General features: G+C 36.0%; 1 protein-coding gene across 1 annotated transcript in view; it reads left to right on the forward strand.

Annotated features, from left to right (window-relative positions):
• Nucleotides 1–20,211, forward strand: part of TMTC2 (transmembrane O-mannosyltransferase targeting cadherins 2) — a 251,582-nt gene that overhangs the window by 193,451 nt on the left and 37,920 nt on the right. Inside the window, exon 9 of the mRNA XM_062584900.1 lies at nt 9,638–9,719. Within this exon, the coding sequence (XP_062440884.1) occupies nt 9,638–9,719 (82 nt within the window). The remainder of the gene's footprint in view (nt 1–9,637; nt 9,720–20,211) is intronic.

Here is a 20,211-nt window from a genome sequence, read left to right on the forward strand (position 1 = left end):
AATTGTTCTTATTTTCATGGTGAAGCCAGTTCTAGTGTACTAAAATGCACTGTTAGGAATCAAAGTCCTGGTACAGACATATATTTAATATTACAACCTATTATTCTATCTTGCTCAAAAGAGATTTTAAAGCAGGATCAGCTACTACTTGAATGTGCTACCTTTTGTGAGATCATGAACAGCATCATTTTTACAGCTGTAAAAAGGTAAATCACAGTTCATCCAGAGTGATAAACTTAAAATGATTATAATCATGCTGTAAGTGACAGATCCTAATTCATGTCACCGTCTGAGGCTGATCTTTGCCAGCTACTGATTTGCATATAGCTAATGTCACTACTGTTCTGAAGGGCAATTTACATTTTTGTCTTGCATTTTATAAGATGAAATCAGCCATAGAAAGCAAAAGTCTGATCTACTCTCTTAAATTTTCCTTGTGCTAATTCTTTTGGGTTTGTGTGTGCCCAGTATAAGCATATAAAATTTGTAAATGATTTCATTCATAAACTTACATGTATTCCAGAAAGTCTTTAAAGGACAACACAGTATTTTTTTATTTCTATACCACATTCTCTTTTCTCTAGATGAACATTCTAAATGTCTTTGGGGATATTAATAAGCGTTTTATTTACTTTCACAAAATTTTTAATACATAGTTCAAAGTGTATTTATTCAAGAATAGGACAGTTTTGTTTTATTTTTTAATTTAAGTTTAGAAGTATGGGAAAGTTGAAAACATAGAACAGTATGAGAGAAATCTCTGACTGGTCGTTAGACAAACCTGCAGAAGTAATATTTTCTTCTTCAAAGTAATACAAAATTTGCATGTATGTATCCAGAAATTTGGAATGACACAAAATCAAAGAAACCCAATGAAAGTAAAAAGTAAAAAATGACATAGAAATCCAAATAAAACAAGCTTCCCATCCCCAAAGCCTTTTGATGACAAACTCATGTCCTGCAATAATAATTTAAAATATTAAGGATGTCATTCTTATCAAAATCATTCTCAGTAAAGTTTACTTTCTGAATAGCTATAGAGGTATATTCATAAAACTCAAAATGCTGTCCAGCTTGTAATAACTGTAAGTTACATTTCAATATAAACTATGTAGACACAAAACAAAAAATAAACCAAAACCAGCTGTTAAATTGTCATTGAATGTTGAAATAAATTAAGTGGTATAGTTGTAATTTGTATGCAGTAAAAATTTTGGAGTCAAAAATTCTTATATATACTGAAATATTTTTTTTAATGGAAATATTTGTCTCAAATCATGTTAGCTTTTCTGGGATAAAGGAAATGCCAGATGTACATGAACGTGTACATGCATAAAAAATACAAACACACTGAAGAGCTCCAAAGGAATGGGGCTAATGAATTTACAGTCTTCTTATCTAACATTAATAGTCACCTAACCCAAAATTGGATAATATTACATATTCATATCTGAAAATTATAACTCTTCAATTTTCCAGAAAATACATTAAGCCAGCAAAATTTACTGGTTAAAAGATAGGATTAGCAACACAGCTAGTAGAATAATTGGAAAGCAGCCAGTTGTTTGGGGTTTAAGTTTCTGTTGTTCTTTTATTTATTTACTTTCAGAAACAAGCTGTAGCTCTTTAGCACTGAAGTGCTTTATCATTATGTATTTCCAGGTTCTTCTTATATTTCTCACTTGTTAAGCTGCATAAATTACTTGAGAAATTTATGTGTCAATGTGATGTGTTAGTTGACCTAGTCAGTCTACTGGTAGCACGTGAGTTTAGAGTCAAAGCACCTGGGCCTTATCCCTTACTTAGGTAATTTATTTCTGTATCACAAAGAAAAGCAGAATTTTTCTAAAAGGCTTTAAAATTGCAAGACTTCCAGTTCTAAGATATAAATGAGTCTGTCAAAAATGACAGTGCCAGGTGAGACCATAAGCATGTGCTGTAATTCATTTTCCATTATAAAAAATAGACCTTCTAGGAGAAAAAGGGTTGGCTATAATGCTAAGAAAATATCATGCATAAGTAAAGCTTTTTTATTTTTTCCCCTTCAGTCTGTTATTGGAGAGAGCACTGGTAAACCCTCCCTTCCAATGGCCCCTGCTGCCAGGCAGTGGATGGTTGCTGTAATAGCCCTCTGCTTTGAGAAGCTTTATTTGCATTATAGATAAATCTGGACTGAAGATTTGCTTTATTTGTTGTGAGTGGACTTCATCCCGCATAGTTGGTAACAATGCCTGCTCTTGCTAATGCGGTTAGGGGCAGCTTACTGTTTTAACAGTTAGCATGTTGCATCTGGGAGCTAAAAGCTTTGATGTATTTCTTTGGGAAAAATGACACAATGATTTCTTGCATTTTACATGGCTCCACACAGTGCTATTAATCTCCTATTTTTACAGTCTTGGAAAATTACCCAAAGTGCTGTGAGAAAAATTTATTTTACCTTATAAAATTTCTGTATTACAGCTCTAACCATATTAAACTCGGTCATAATCACACCAGAAGATTCCCTAAAATCTAAAATATTTTATTTTAAAACATTTTTCCCCAAAGGGAGGGAGAAGAACACGGACATGATACACAGGCACTATTTTGGATTGAAATAAAAGAAACAAGATTGTGACATTAAAGTGTCAACACTGAAGTTAAATACGTTTTCTCAGTTTCAAAATACTCCGTCCTCGGTGGGTGGCCGTATTTTTGCCTGCAGTTGTTTGTTGCTTATGTTTCGGCCAAGCTGACGGCCAGAAAGGTGTGCTGCCATTCTCAGTTAGTTGTTAAATTACTCAGAGTGCCAGTGTGAAATTCCCTGTGATATTTAGTAATCTGTGCAGTCCTTGAAAGCCATCCCGAAATAAATATAAATAAAAGAAAGACAAACCTAAGTAGAAGCTAGTAAAAACAGAAAGAAGAGGGGACAGCAGAGGAAGGAGACGAGGAACATGGTGCAAGAATGAATCGACTAATTCAACACTTACTATTTCTGCAACTATTTGCTTAGTCCATTCTAGCACAGAAAGGAAGTCTGCACTTCTGTTGGACAGCTCTGTCATAGTTTGGTTTCACTGCTGTAGCTTAATCACTACTCCTTTTCTGTTTCACTACATTTACACAAATTTTTTAAAGAAAACAGGAGCAAGGAAGCACAGTTGTAATGTCAGAACAGGCATGACTGATCTTAAGACATAGCAATTGAAACACTGTATGTTAAAGTTAGGTATGATTTTCTAGAGTAGTTTATCCCTTCTTCTAGTACTTAATTATTTTAAAACAAAAAAGATAAGTATTTTTATAGTACTTCTTTTGGTAAATGATAAATGAAAGCCTACACGTATAGAAATCTTTATTAAAAGACATTTTTGGAATGGGTCATTTAACTAGGTGAACAAAGCTGTTAGATATTTCATTTTGTGAGGCTAAATCCCTAGGCTGTTAATACTGTTTCTTTCAAGGAAGAAATTTTAAATGAAAATAGGGTATTTCAGTTAAACTGCCATCATAGCAAAGTATACATGATATTGAATCCTTGGGTAGATTCTCCATAAAAGATTAAAGAAAGCCAAGCAACAAGCACTGTTACTTTACAGATATTTTCTGCTGTGTATCCAGTTTATCTTCTGGGTTTGACACGGACATTATAGTTTTTCTTGTCACTTTAAATCCCTTGAAGGATAAAACTGATCCAAGCACAAAGTTTGGAACTAGTTCTGAGCTTTGCAATTCGTCAAAGTTTTCTTCTGTTGTTTTTTTAATTTCCCATTTACAAGCAATTTATTTGCAGAGGAGGGTCCCCCTTCATGTGAAAATTCATGTTTATTGAATTAAGAACCATAAGCCCTTTTTTGTTTTAGATTTGGTTATCTGATGCATTAACACCTCCAGGCTGAATATTGGCATTTCCGAACTATAGAAATTTCAATAGCTGACGTGTACTGAAGTTGTATTTCTTTTGCTCTTGGCCAAAGTATTGCATTTATAGATATGCTTCTCAGTTCCCTTAGGCCATATTTTTTGGCTGCGTGCCAAAAGTAACAGAATTGATTATAAAATGGAATATTTTCATTTAAATATAAAATAGATAGCTAACTAGTTGGTAAATGACACTGGAGCAGCTCTCTAAAGGTATTTATGTATGTAACCCCTAACCAAACTCCTTTAGGGATCTTACGCTCTGTATCTTGTTTCTAACTTCCTGTAGACAAAATAAGGGAGAGCCCTAAATTTCTTGCTTTACTCAATACAAATTTAAAGGTTGTTATAGAAAACACCACTGACACACACAGGATTAGCTGTTTTCATGAACGACAGTTACCTTTGTTTTGTTACGTGGTTGAATGTAGTCCCCAATCACCTGTTATTGCTCTGCATATAGTAATTTTGGCTGTAATCATAGAAAAATGCATGATATAAGCCAAATTTAATTTAGAAGATGTTGATACGACTTAGTGAAAACAGTATGTGGAGATAGTGAATTTATATGCTGTTGACTGGCTGGTGAAATATGAGTAGATATTAATACACTACTTTATCAGAAAATACAAAATGTGGCTTAGGTCTGAATGGAAAAGAAAGTGCCTAACATGGAAATTTACTTAACATTTCATTGCATATTCTTAATATAAAATAATCTAAAGCATAATGACCAAGGTGAACATTTCAATATATTTCTAGGCAGTAAATAAATCACAAGGTGTGCAATGAAATCTGTTCTTTAAAAATTTACCTAAGACTGTACACAAGTTTTTTGGAGTGTTAACAGTAACGTAACCTGATGTAAACTCCTTTTATATATCAATGTTTCCTAAAAAGAAAGAATATATGTAAACATGCATACATACACACACGTATATGAAACAAACCATCTTCAAGAAAAAAAAGCTATTTATTTTCTATATCATTTTGAATGCTTTAATGAAACAAGAATGCTTTTTGTGATATGATATCCATAAAACAAGAAAATGGATGTCAAATAGGTCTAATATATTATTGCTTAATCAGATACGTACTGCTTTGCTTGGAGAAAATGTCACCTCGATAGGTTCTGAATCTTGCCCTAAGCAAGTGAAGTTATGAGCTGTGTTTTAGATTCCTAAATCTCTATATAAGCATTGGTGTCACGTTCAAAAATGCTTAAGCTCCAGCAGATTCCCACTGAAGTCAATGGGAAATTCTTAAATCTCAGCCCTCTGGTTATCAAGCCATTAATTATCCCCATAGATGTTGACTCTGAAACCCAGTTACTTACTAAAATCAACTCTAGCTCATAAAAAGTTCTACTGACTTCAATAGAAACTTGATAAAGCTAGTAGATGAATTTTGAGCCAGAAAAAAAATCTACCTGTGGCTGAAGGATGAATATAGTGATATATTTAGCTGGAAGGGAACCACGTAAGGTACAAAGAGGTGATAGAACTAAAAGAAAAATTGTATCTATCTGATTGATCCTCCTAGGGATTATTTTCATCCTGAGTGTATTAAAGTCCATTTTTCACTTAAGTATTAATTTTTAGAGGAGGGACATAGAGCTGGTATATGTCAGTGGCCTTGTTAACTCTTGATAACTCCTTGATAACTCTTAAGGTCCCTTATTAGCTTAGTTTAGTAAGACCAGCTAATTAAAAACTTTCGAAGGCTGTATCACCGCTGAAGAGCGGAGTCTCTGCTTTACTGATTAAACCCTCGCACAGATTCGAGCATGATGCATATTTATGAAATATGAAACTGGGTGAAAATGCAGAGACCACCTAATTTATTGAACCACCTTACTGCTAGCCCACTGTGTCATCTTAGTCTGCACAAGAGAGTTATTCAGAGCTGCTCAGCTGTATTAATCCTTTTTAATTTTATTAGCATCTTAGGGTCTTGGGTCTCCGGTAGCCTGAAGTACACCAGCTGCCTCAACATAAATTTGGCACAGAGGCAGAAAAAAATGGAGTGGGTAGAAAAAAAAGTAGTTTGTCCTTATTTTTTTAATATTTTAAGGATAAACACAAGGTGTTTTACTAGTATGTCAGCTGCCCGTAGCTAGCTCTCTTTCATCATGGTAATCATAAGTCTTATAGGAAAGCCCAGTTAAACAATATATCTGACCATATTAGCAACGCCCACTGTCTGGTCTCTGTGAGGGAGGAAAAAAAAAAGAAAACGGAAGAAAAAGAAAACCCCAAACCCCTTTCAGTCAGGGGTTAGCACACCAATTTAAAGTCTGCGTGATCTGTTGTGAGCGAGGTATTTCTGAAAGCCAGGACAGCTGGTGTGCTAGCTCATAAGAGCCGTATTTTACTTACATATACTTTCCAGGTCCAGTAAGGAGGATATCAGCACAGTCTCCCAAAATGTAAATTATCTTCACGAAGCATCTTCTCCCCAGCCATGAGGTGGCCATTCCTTGTTTTATGCTGGTGTATCCTCAGCATCTGCACAGAAATGCCATAAACGATGGTGCTTCGTGTGGAGTTGGATCAAGTGTCTCCATGAGGGCTTGGGCTAGGACCACCTACTAATTTCCCCAGTGCAAACTAGTAGCTGTCAAATAACACCTTTTCATTAGCTTCTGACCAGGACGGGATATGAACCAGTGACCAACAGGTGAAAAGTATTTTTTTATCCCATTATTAATCCTCAAAGCCATCAAGTCCTTCCATTAAAATCTTATAAATAACTTTTTATCCTTGAAATAATCCTGCTAGCGTGCAGTTGTAATCCTATATTTTTTTACTTTGTGATGTTGCCAAAGCATGTGGTTGTATATGTACAACTGCAAACCCTCCCGCTAGAAATTGGGAGCTTTCCAGTGTCTCTCAATGCCTGCATTTGTATGGGTCAGTGCACCTAACAGTGAATGTGCACATAAAATGCCGTCCTGCCCCAAGTCACTATTTTTCAGCTGTTTAAATAATTACTGTGGATTTTCTTTAAAATCTAAAATTTTATTCCCTCTGTTTTATTTAACAGTGAACCCATACAATGGGAGAGACTGGGGTTTCCATCTTAATCTAACTATGCCCTGTATATGTTCTGTTATGTTAGTAAAAGCATACACTGGATAGCAGAAAAAAGGTTATTGCCTTAGACGTAAGTTTGATAAATGCTAAAGTTTAATGGTGGAGTAGCCCAATTCTGTCAAATGACTGGATTTTTATATCATCTGACACACAAATCAAGCTTATGAAATCTGTGCTGAGGTATTGACATTTTAACAGCAACGGATGACACCAAAGCAGACGCTGTGGAGAGCGTGGGGCGAGCTTCCGCGGTGCCTTCATCCCGTTCTTGACAGATGCGGGCATGTTAAAATGACGGCCAGCATGAACAAATGGCTCTGTGCTGATCATTTGTAGTCAGATCATTTTATGCCGTGGGTGATACAGTGTAAGATTTTTTTTTTCTCCTCCTCTTTTTTTTTTTTTTTTTTTTTTTTTTTGGTAAAGCAGTGTTTGGGCCTGTTAATAGCCCCGTCACTTTTTTGATGCTATATGTACTGGCACCTGTCATCATTATGTGCTCCAGGTCTCCTGGCTGGCCTCGGCTTGGAAGCAGGATGCCATTTGGAAAGTGCCGAAAAGAACAGAGCGGTCGTATGTTTTTGGTGATCCCAGTAAATGAAAATTAATTATGTCTGACAAAAGTTTGTGGCCCTATGGTCATAGTTCTGCAGGCAGAAGCTATGTGTTTTGTGACCACATTCAGTGAACTGTCCTTTTACTTTCCAGAAATAGATACAGAGGCAGAGTGCAATCAGCTAAGACTAATGACATTAATCTGTCAAAAAAAAAAAAAAAAAAAAAAGGCAACTATGTAAAATCTGTAAATGCTACTTCTGTCAGCATTAGTGATATCTATGGTTGGTACCTGTCATTTTGGAGCCTCTAGGCTGGACGTGCATGTGTCAAGTTACCTACTGCCACACTAGGAATGCTTGCAGTTAAATGTGTAAAGTTCAGTTAAAATTAAAAATTAATAAATAAAAATAAAAAATCCCAACAGCACCCCTTACCCCTCCCCAAAATATTTCTGTGTAAAATTCTGAACAATTTTTATTTGAATAATTATTTTATACTGACAGTAATTTATGCCATGTTTACAATTGGAGATTATTTTCTCCTTCACTTCTTGTTCTGAACCATAGTTGTACGCTGTATATCAAAAAAAAAAAAAAAAAAAAGGAAAGAAAAAAGTGAGGTAGTGCAACATAAGATAGCATACTGTTATCACCATTGCACTATTTGGTTGACAAAAGCCTTGTGCTTTTTGAATATGGTGAGTTTAAGGCATATAGGTTTACCAAAGAAATTTGTATTAAATAATAAATTCTTACCTCCCATGAACATTCATTTTGTGAAACTATGTCAGTGTAAATGATAAGGCTGCTGGTATCTCTACCAGGATGCTCTCTTGGATATTTGCCTTCTATCTTGGTTTTGATAAAACCTGGTCTTGATAAACTTCTTGGTGTGCTGCAGAACTTTTTATTTTATTGTCTTTATGGCAATTCCCTTGAGGGGAATACTGAGAATCTGGAGCAGCTATAATCATGAACATACCTTGTTATTATTCCTGTGTTAACTTGTGGGATAGTGCAGGACGTATGCAATGTTCAGATATCTATTTCTAGACCACATAACTTGAGAAAGCTTGCGTGCATGTATCTGTGAAATAGCACTCAAGGCAACCCTGCGAGCACAGACCGCAGTGCCTTTCTTCCACAGCAGTTAAGCTTAACTGTTCTTTATTCTGGAGGCCCTCTACCTTATAATACAAACCACAGCAACTAATTTCCTGGGGTTAAGGATAAACTGATCACAGGTACCTTACTGAATAGCTGCTGCTGACTGGTGTTTGATTTTCAGCCTAAACTAATCCAATATTACTGTTTTCTTCATGAAAAGAGTAATGGCCACTAATGGATCTGCTCTAGTGCTTTGTGCCTGATAGTGAAACTTTAGTGGCCTGATGGTTTCAGGTTTAGGATATGCCTGCTCTTTTTACCACCTTTTCTGTTTTTTACTGACATTTTGTCATAGCATTCATTGGTCATTGTCTTAAAAAATTACCTTTTCTATTTCTGTTACGTTTTATGGTTGACGGAGCTCTGACTTCAGGTGAAATCTTGCCTCCTGTGTTAAAATCGGAAATATTTTCTATTTGTGTTCCTTGGTTTCTAGTGACTACTGTCAGCTATGTATATAGTGCTATTCGGTCAAATTAACATATGCTTTTCTCGTTCCCTTCTCTTTTTGTTAATGATGATGACTGAGCCTGTCTCCCTTCCCTCCCTCTTTTTGCCTGGGTCTGTATGATGTTTGACCTGATGCCTGTCCAGAAAGGTAGCATGTAGCTCCATGTTCACGCAAATCCCTTTACAGTATTTGTTGCAGTGGATTTCTGCCACTTCCTTAGTTTGTGAACATTGACAGGGTTGGATACATTTTTTTCCTCAGTCTGGAGATCTGTAGCTGAAGTAGCTGACCGCAAAACCTACTGTGACACTTTAAACATTCATATTTACTTAGACTAAGTCCGGTGATAATAGTAATTGTTTTCCTCTAGTGCCTGGAATTTTGAAATCGGAACTGCATGTGATGGCTCCATGGTGACATACTGTTAAAATATTTTTTTGTTAACTTTATTTTTTTTCTTGAAGGGACGCAAGAGCGAGGCAGAGAAGTACTTCATGAAGGCTATTCAGCTGGACCCTACCAAAGGAAACTGTTACATGCATTATGGTAAGGTTCAGATAGATAGACAGGGTTTCCATACATAGTCCAGGCTCGCTGTTAGTTGCCCAGAGTGATTAAAGATTTGAAAAGTGCTACTGGCAAAATACCTCTTTTAAAGCGAAAGAAACTAGTCTACCATGTATAACTTCATCTCCATTTCAATTTGTTAATCACTGCAAAGGGAGAGGAAGATTTCCATATTTTACATAATTTTCCTCCCGTGGAGGGAATTTCAGAATTGCTGCCTCTCTGGGAAAGAAGGAAGGTGGCTCTTGCCATATGTCAAAGCTTCATCGCCTGGAGTTATTAATAGTGTTGGCCTAGCTTTGCTTGCTGCCGGTGGGTGGGCAGCTAAAGGTTATACTTCAGAGTGCCTCAGCTCTGTACATGCATGTGTCTGCTTTCTGTTGAGTGTTTATGGGCCTTACCTCTGCCTCCTTTCCAGCGTCTTCATAGCTTGAAATAGATAAGCATTAGAAAAGGTTTTTAACAAGTTGGCTATACCTCTGTCATACTAAGCCACTAATGTGATTAAAGTGCACAGTTAATTTGAAGGTATCTTTATAACTTTGGATTGCTTTTGCTGGATGTGCAAAAAATACTTCCAGATGTGATTAGTCCCAAGGAACCAAAAATATTTAACTTTATGTACTAATTCTTACTGTATTTTAAAGCTGATAATACACAAATCTAAAAATGCAAGCTATATAATCCCAATTGAAAAATATAGAAAGAAAGAATAAATTTCATCCTAGTTAAAGAGGAAGGTGGGGAACCACAGGCACACTATATATATCTTCGTATATTGTTTTAATTTCCTCTTCTGGTTCCAACTAGTAAATGTAAAATAAATGAAAATGAGTGGCCAAAAGGGAAAATGAATCTCACATAATAACTTTGTTTTTACTTTGTGTGATTTCTTCCTCTGAATTGCTGGCGTGTTGTCTTTCTGTTGGTTCTGTGCAGTGTAAAATCCTGTATGTTAGACATCCAGAATTAATGCGTACATTGTTACTTAGAACATGTCATGGTATTTAAACAAATGTAGTTCAGTTACATTTCTCTTACTTTATATTAAAGATTGTCGCAATTAGTGACCCTGTCCTCCATTTATGGCTGTGTAGGTAAATTTGATAAGTGTATTTGTGCACATAAGCGTCATTATTTTAATTGGATTTAAATACCGGTTGATGTGATCTCAAGATAATCAGTAAAAGTTGCAGTAGATTGTTTCTTGAAATCATACTCATGGCTCCTTCCAGCCCGAGTTATTAGGAAATCCATCTGAATGCAAATTCAAAGTCAGGTCTGAAAATTCCATCTTGGCAATGGAGTTTCTGACTGTGTACATTTTATTATAGATCTAGCGTTTTTCTTTTTTTTTTATTTTTTCCCCCCTGTAAGCCTAAAGCTAAAAGAAAGGTTATTGAGATCATTGCTCACCTGTAACCAGACTACAGTATCAAAATAGCTTATTGTTTCCTAATTAAGATTATTCCCCCCCAAAAAAAATTTTGCAAGTTTTTCCTTTGTTGTGTCCCAGACACAATATCTAGTGATATCTATGTCACTGCGCAGAGGTCATTATTGCAACGTATATGGGACTCTACTCTGCAGAGGAATGAAGGTCAAAATTTGGTCAGTGTTTGGAATATAGTAGTAAATTCTGATACTGCAGGGCTATAGACACGGAAGATTCACTGTCCCGAGCACTGGGTCTCTGTTATGAAAGACTTCCTGCGCAGACACCCTTACAGAACATAGATGAATCTTTTGATTACACAGATTCTGATTAACTCACTGAATTCAGCATATTATTCCACATTTATGTCAAAGTAGCTGTGAGGAGGGTCTGATTTACATGTGCTTGGCTTAGATCTGCCTGAATAGTACAGGTGATCTCAAAACCTCATCACTTCAGGCACAGAACTTTATAAAATTTGAAATGAAAATATTTTGGCTTTTTTCCCTCCCTCCCACCTAGTCCCTTGTATTTATCAGCAATCTGTAGAGTATGTGTATTGCAGTGTCCAGGGACATTGCAATTATTAAACAGGAATCCCTAGTGAATGCTTTTGGTAAGTTTTATCTCTACATCTCATGAACTTGTTTTAGCAGCTTGTCACTGGTACAGTCCGTATCCTATATGCCAAATGTTAAACTACAGGAAAATATGTCCATATTTCTCATGTAAATCTTTTTTTTTTTTTTTTTTTTTTTTTTTTTTTTAGTGTGAGGATATTGGAAAAGAGAATAAAATAGTTGGCATTAGCCCTAAAAAAACACATACCTCACAGCACAGCTAAATAGAAAGAGTGGTCAGCTGGGACACAACAGTGTGTTGATGGAGTAGCATGAATATATGGACTGAAGATACTATTCCAAGTGCACATGGATGCTCACACTTGTAATTTCTGCTCCAAGGATGTGCAGATGTTCTTTTTGACATCTAACCTTTTGGATTTTTTTTTGAGCTGTCAGGAATAACTGTCCATATATTATATCTTTTAAGAGGCTTACGCTTGTATTTTAATGTGCTTTAATTCAGCCAAAGCTATCCTTAGAAGATGTGAGCTGGTGCAGGAGTCAGCTTATTTGGTCACGTGGAAATCTGGGGAGATGTGAACAGCTTCATGATTGCTTCTTGGTATTACACCAGTGCAGCACATTTCTTCGATGAAACTGGTGTTACAGTTAGTTTTGTATAGATAATTAGCTGGCTGTGAATTTGGATTTAAAATGGTATTTCTCAAACTCATTATGCTTGGAGATGTCTGAAGGGAGCAGAACTAGTGGAAAGCTGAAGGGCTACAAATCCCTGCACGCTGCAGACATGTTGCTACTTCGTTAGACATAACGGGAAATGGCTGTTGCTATAGTGACCCCGCAAGAGAATTTCCAGATAGGGATGCAGTCACTTTTCAGGCTGAAAATGCAGGCGGCTGCTCACCTGTGCGCCCTTTTAGGTTTTTTTCCTTCCCTTTTATATGCCAGCTATGTGAACATCTGAACTTTGTGAAGAGCCATTGTATTATGAATGATATAGATGAATCAGGAAGAAGAAAAAATGACTGAGGAAAGACTGCAGAAGTAGGGTTCCTACATGATTTTTCTTTTTTAATTTTCAGTCAATAAAATTTTAATTTTGGCAAAACGTACAGTTTTTTAAAGTTAAAACAGTGGAGGAGGTTATTTCAAATAGTAGATCTGAATGTTTCTGTAGAGGTTGAGGTTTTTAACTGGATATTTTTAATATGAATTTTCTGCTTTAAGAAGAAGCTTTAAGGTGAAGAATTTTGACTGAACCAAGTTGAACTTCATAAAAGTGTATTTTTGAATCTCCCTTTGGTTTTCACTGGGAAAGTCTTCCTGAGAGCATCTAACCCACTTCTATTCAGGATATGGGCTCTTGTTCATCCCATCTTAGTTTAAGCATTTAACTGAAGTTTGTCATTTTTGATACTACAGGACCTAGGTGGCTTCTGTCATCAACAGAAAGTGCTCACTATCTGCAGTGTGATATGGCCCACCCAGTGTGGAATGGTCTTAGCTGCCTGTCTCCATTGACCATCGAGGAGACTCTACTTCTAACTTGGGTACCTTGATCGTCTGATTGCTTATATCAGGATGGGATGAATTCAAGTGACAATCTGAGAAATTGTAGAGAGATAGCTATCGACTAATCAGTTCCAAAAGAATTTTTGTAAAAATCTTGTGCAACCATCTTGGCATTTGATGATGCCAAGAAATAAAAGGAGGAACTAGTTTTATAATCTTGCATCATTTCCTCAGGTGTGTGAAAGAATGCCTTTTTAAAGTAGACTTTTACCAAATTATTTAGAATGCAAAAAAAAAAAAAAAAAAAAAGTCTCAAAGAGTCAGTAAGTCAAATTTGCCAACAGATATGTCAGAGAGAACATAAGAATGTCCAGTGAGGTCAGAACAATGCAGTTATGTCCCAGAGATATAACATATAACTAGCATATAGTTTTGTATATGCTATTGACCACCCACAAAGGAAATAGAGATCTCCCATTTGTGCTAAGCCTAACTCAGGAGAAGTTAAAGAATCTATATAATGTTGTCAATGCACAGAGAGAAGATGAATTTCAAGCAGTGGAGTACTTAGTGCATATGTGTTTGAAAAGAAATTCTTCAGTATCTTGTTGAGATGGCTGACAGAAGTAAGACTGGACAGTAAGACCGGACTGCAGTCCAGTTGATTTTGAAGTCGCTGGATGCTTTATGCACTGGCTCTCACTTAAAAGCAAAACAAAAAACACCAAATCTCCTCTTCTCCCTCCCCAAGTTACAGTGGAATTTCGGTAGTGGAAATATCTTTATTTCAAGGCTCTTCTATTTCCTTTATAATTTGCCTTTTAAAAAAGAAGGTGCTAAAACAGGTTCATTCTGCTTGCTTGCTGAAAATAGATGCTGCTACCATGCCTTCTAAAGTGCATTTAGTAGCCACTTTCCAACAAAATGAAAGCTTGAAGGAAAAAAAAAGAAAGAGAAAGGGGGAGTGAGGTTTCAAGATAAGTATATGTACAAAGGTCTTTATGTCTGTAACGGCTTAATTGGATTGGGAAAGTCTAGCACCCAACAGGATGTTCAAATTAACTCTGTTTTATTAATCACCATTGAGACCTCCTTTTTAAAATAGTTCCCTTTGAATAATACATTGTTTCTAATAACTCTAAATTGCTTAACAATTCTCTTTTTTCATTATAAAAATGGATTATTCTCATTAGATTAATTATGCATTCACCTAATTAGGGAATTCACATTGATCATCTGCCTTGTTCAGAGCTTTTCCAGCTACAGATTTAAAATAAAATGAAAAACACACTGTCAGATTAGGTAAGATTGAAGAGTATTAGCTATACTCTTGTTGAAGGCAGAACAGATTAAAATGTTCCCTGGCATTCTCACTCTCTTTTACCTTTCCTTTTGAGTTTATGATAATTTAGGAGTTGTTTTTTAGGTTTTCTCCTATTACATGATTTTTTATATCAGGTTACGCTTGTTGTTTTTTTCTTTTTTTCGTGTTCTAAGTCTTTCTGTTCATTGTTTCAGTATAGAGCTTTGAGTTTACTTCAATTAATGCCTGCATTTACACTTTTTATTTGTAAGCACATTGTGTCCATCCTGTCTCCAAAGATGACTGCTTTACTACTACTAAGTCTCAGACTGAAAATAGAAAGCAGCTACTATAGTTTAAGCTTCAAAATAAATTTCATTGAAATTTATACAGATATTTTTAAAAAACATTTTTTTCCAATCTTTAAGTCATACAGTTGCATATGTCAGTGTGAGAATTTAAATATATGCATTCCATTTTCTTCTAATGTGTGACATACCCCTTTTGTGTCGTTATTTTGTTCAGTGCTAGAGCTATGTCTGTCCATTCTCTGAAGAGCAGCTTAGGAAAACTTTGGTTTTTATCACATACATTTAAGGAAATTTTCGTATAAAGAATACAGTGTAATAATGAAAAATAAAATGTCAAAATGCTCTTGACGATCAAGAGAATAATCAGCTGTGAGCTACTAAGTCTTATTGCTTTATTCAAGAGTTTTATGCCATGGGAAGAAATGTCACCAAGTCCCTAGGAAGGTCAGTTTTTATCTTTGTCAATGAAATGCATAAAACTGACTTCACAATTCATAGCTCTAGTGAATTGTTCAGCTCTGACTGACAGGTTAGCTAAATGCAATATATGCTGAGTAATAAATAAAGCAGAGTGCATAGATCTGCTCCACTGGGAACACCAGATGCTACATGGTGATTATGTATTGGGAAATTAAATTCCTTGATGAGTTGTGGTCAGAGCCAGCCAGATGTAGTATGTCCGTCACTGAGTCACTTTGCCAACATTCCCAGTATATGCTCATGAACCTTTCAACAAAGGAAAGTGGGTTTTTCTTAGGGGGGAAGGTGAGGGAGAGAATGTTCAATTTTAAATCTTTTCGATGTTCTAAGATTAGTCAAAATACATCCTGATTTAATAGGGAAACTATAAAACATGATTAGAATACTGAAATATCACTTACGCGTATGTAGAACACGTGTCCTTTGGAGGCAGGATCTCTCTGTCTTGAGCATACAGTGCTATCAAATTAAAATTCTGATTTTGGATTATGGCTTATACCTGTTCTTTCAATATCAATAAATATAATTCAAGGAAGACAGGATTCCTAAACATAAAGTGGGACGATAGACGTAACTAACTAGCATAAAGACCTTAATAGCTTCCAACCTCTCTGCTCCAAGAACTCTCCAATAACTTTGACTTAACAAAATCGTTAGCTGCTATTAACATAGACAGCATTTCTTGCTCTGAGACTGAAACTGAACAGCAAGATTGTACCAGAAGCTGAACTATTTAGAAGAATATACCAATTTTAAGTCTAGTTTGCTGCTTTTTGGCAGCTATGAATAACTATTTAATGAGCATAGAAAGATATGTATGCAGAAATTGTCAAGTCTGTTTTGCTGCTCTCTAGGCTGTTGCTATCACACAACATTAAAATGAGATGATTACAAACCACTGTAATAAGTATTTATTCCAAACTCCCTTTAGAACCAATCACTTAACTGGAATGTAGTGGAGTATTTCCAGGCAAGCTAAGTCATTGACCCTAAATGCTGTGGAATTTCCATGTTTCTGGCTCTTCCCTTGAGCTTATCCTTAAATCTAATCATTATGACATCCTGAATATATAGTTGACTCTGCTTCCTCAGCACAATATACTAGACTGCTTGAGAGATGTGGTATTGGAATTGTAGCTTAGAGACAGTACTGGAAATGTGGCTTGCTTTTTACTTCTATTTTGCCAAAATTTGGAGTTTCTGTGGATACTGTAAAAGCTCTGTGGCATGAACACCCCCAGAGACTGCTTTTTTAATGATAATGTATTTTGACCCATGAATGCCATTTCATTATGAGGATTTTTGAGGAGATAACATAGAAGGGCTACAAAAGGTTTGACTGAATAGTTCTTTCCATTCAACAGTTTCCTTTGCAAACCTTATGCATCACCAGGTGCCTGGAGAATGGAATAGGGTCCAGAATTTTGCTTAGTATTTGTAAAACATCAGCTCCTCTGTATTATGTTTTCATCATCAATCTTATGTTTCACTGAGAGCTTCCAGTGGTCCAGATGTGGTCACAAGTTCAGTCATTAAGTCCCAAAGGCTTATAATTTAATTTTTTTCTCTATTATCTCTGGTCATGCTCTGGATGTCATCCAATGGTATATTTAGCTCAGCAACAGATAGCTTTTTCAGGGAAAGAAAAAGGCCTAATAGAAAAGACCTTTCTAGCCAGTGCAGATAGTGCTGTTAAAGCACCCACTGATTTCGGTAGTCTCTACACGTTTTTATTTGCATGGAATAATCTTCTTGGTGGGAAACATTTGACAGAGTAAGTCCATCAGGAGAGAATCCCCAACAGCCTTTTCAGCCAGAAAGCTAGAAAGCAGCTTAAACAGACAATGGTATATAAGGAGCAGTAAAACAAAATGGAACTCTGCTATCATCTAGGTCATCCTGGCCTAAATTCCCTTTGCCCCTGACTAATCCTCCACATTCAACAAGAAATTGTCTGAACGGGCATTGAAAGCTACATCTTTAAGCAAACACTCTCTTTTTTTGGGAACTGGTCCTTTACAGCTAATGAATCTGTTTTGAAGCTCTTAAAGGAAACGGTTAAATTAGGTCACTTCTGTTGACTTGGCATCTTGCAACATTGATTCATCTCTTGAAAAGCTTTGGATGTAAACTCAGACAGGGCCTTTCCTCTCATTTCTTCTACAGAAAGCTATTCAAACCCTCTATTCAGAGAGCATCTCTGGTAACATCTGCTCTTTTGCTCTTGGCTGTCGCAGCAGAGCTGGCACTGCCTCCTTCAGTGGCAGTTCTGCTGCTGCCAGTCAGATGTGGTTCAGTTCTCAAGACATCTTTTACCCGCTTTGTGTGCTTCAAAGACACACACAATGCATTTAGGTCACACAAAACTTGATCCTTATTTTGGTTTCTGGTGGAATTTGAAAATGCTATGAATGCACTAGTGAAGCTTACTATAAACAGATTTGACAGCTGAGTCTTAACTTCTCATGTTAATTTTTTTTTTTTTTTTTTGAGTTGATACCATGGAAGAACATTTTTTTTTAAGAGGATAAGGAAGGTGATGCAAAGTACTTGCTTAAAAATCTCTATCTATTAAAAGAAGCAAATGCTAACTATTCCCTGTTATGGGATTAGAAATATTTTCCTGTTTAGTCAGAAGGTGATTTACTCAGGTATGCTTAAGTTAATAAAGATATCATGACAAGAATGCAAATTTTTGAGATTTGAATAAGAGCAGAGCCAATGGTATTCTAAGAACATTCGAAATTGTTCTTTTCAAAGCAGTTGTGGCAAGAATTATTTCAGCAACCCATTTTGTTCTGGTAGAAAGTACTGTTGAATTTTTGCCAATGAGCAAAAGAAGAGGAACATTTTAACTTCAGAAAGATGGTGCAAGTTCATTTCTATTTAGTGAATTAAAAGCTCAGGTAGTTTCTCTAGTAAGTGATTTCCCATTCTAGAGGAAAGCACAAATGCCCTTGTGCTCTGAACATGAAAAATTATTACATACAGGTGTATCCCAACCAATTAATAAATTTCATATTGTAATAAAGCAGCAGAATTACCGATTCAGATTTATGACTTTTAAACTGGTGTTGGCACAAAACTTAAAATGCATTACAAATGTTCATGGTCATTTTAGAGTAATAATTATACGGCATATACAGAGATATACGCTTTCTTTTCTGGGGATGAATATTTGTTAAAAAACTTTGACAAAAGTCTAGATTCAGTTGATTTTTTGAGCTCCTAGGAACTGTAATCACTTTTTTTTTAATTCAAACTATATTCTTTTAGCTTATTCTTGAGAGACAAGTAGTTTGCACACACTACCTCAAATTTTTTCTGCTCAAATACAGACTCAAAAACATTATTGATAATTTACAAGAAAGAGCAGGTTTGAACAAGGCTGTAGATGTAGGATCATTCAGCTTTTATGTTATTTTTTGGTGCTTAGATATCTTGGAGTTTAGGAAAAAATACCTAAGAGGATAGTGAAGTACTGACTCCGTTCTGTGCTGTCAAAGGTTTTTAAGAACACTTGACCACACTTATCTCTGTACTATCTAGCAATATAGGGGGGAAATTCTATTACTAAAGTAATGTAGTGCCAGACAGCAAACAGTGTATTTGGAGGTCATATCTGAACCTGAACCATGTTTTTCCCACTCCCATTCTAGAATAATAATAAGATACACGCATTCCTTAAAGAAGGAAAATCTATATGGATCCAGACCTTGTAGAAGACTCTTTTCCCAAAAGTTGTTTCTCATTCAAATAAACAATCAAGCTTGCATAATTTACAAAGCTGGCAAGAGTCAGAGTCATGACATCTGCAATAAGAAACCTTTGAGTGTGATACGGGGCAGTGTCTCATAAATCATGCTGTTTTCCAACTGCCTGTCAAAGGAGAAAATCCAGAATGTAAATTTGACCTCACACAAGTGGTTCCTGGATCCAGGGGTGTGTGGGTCAAACCCTTCTGATCCTCCCATAGCACCCTCTCAATATTCTACCATGCTAGTGCTCTTCTCTTGGCAAGACGCATCTTTATAGCCTTGACAGGAAAAGTTAGAAAGCCTGCTTTTTGATGAATGAAGTGTAGCATTTACCTGTAATCTGCCAATCCAGTTCATTTGTGCATGAATTTAGTATATTATGTTAATAGGAATAGTGGTAATGTTTTCAAAATGGACTATCTCTCCTTAAATCAGATTTAGAAGTGAATAAAATTGATGTGTGTTTCAGGAGAACCTGGCAATTCTCAATGCTCCACTGGAAATTTCCACCTATACACTCAGTTATTGACTTTGCAACTAGATCGAAAAGGTAGCCATCAATTATATTTATAGCTCATTAAATTAAGGAAACATTTAATCAGCAGCCTCCAATTAACTCTCTTGTACTGAGGACATGCGAGTAGGGCAATTACAGGACACTCTCCTCTTCTGTTTGCCTTCAGGCTCTTGGAAGGGTTTGGTTTTGAAGGATGCTGTAGTCGATGTCAAGAGGCTGTCACATATCATCTACCACCTCCCCACTTAGCACGAGTTATTACCACCATTATTACTACCACTCCTATAGGGGAGAGACTTGTTTATGGTAGTGCATAGTCCTAGAATTTTCTTTTTTGGAGGACTGAGGGAAGTTATTGTATTGGCTGGTGTTACAAAATAATTGTAATTATTATGAGTTAACTTCAGTAATCCTGTAGTTAGGGTACTCCTTTAATATGTTATATAAAATGATTATCCTTTTATAGAGACACTTTTATGAGACCTAATAGTAATTGGAGAGTGAATTTCTGTTTAACAATTTAAAACATTAGCTCAGTTGTTGCTAACATTTCAGATGTGGCCACGTAAAC

Source organism: Rhea pennata, chromosome 1, assembly GCF_028389875.1.
Source record: "Rhea pennata isolate bPtePen1 chromosome 1, bPtePen1.pri, whole genome shotgun sequence".
Taxonomy (NCBI): Eukaryota; Metazoa; Chordata; class Aves; order Rheiformes; family Rheidae; genus Rhea; species Rhea pennata.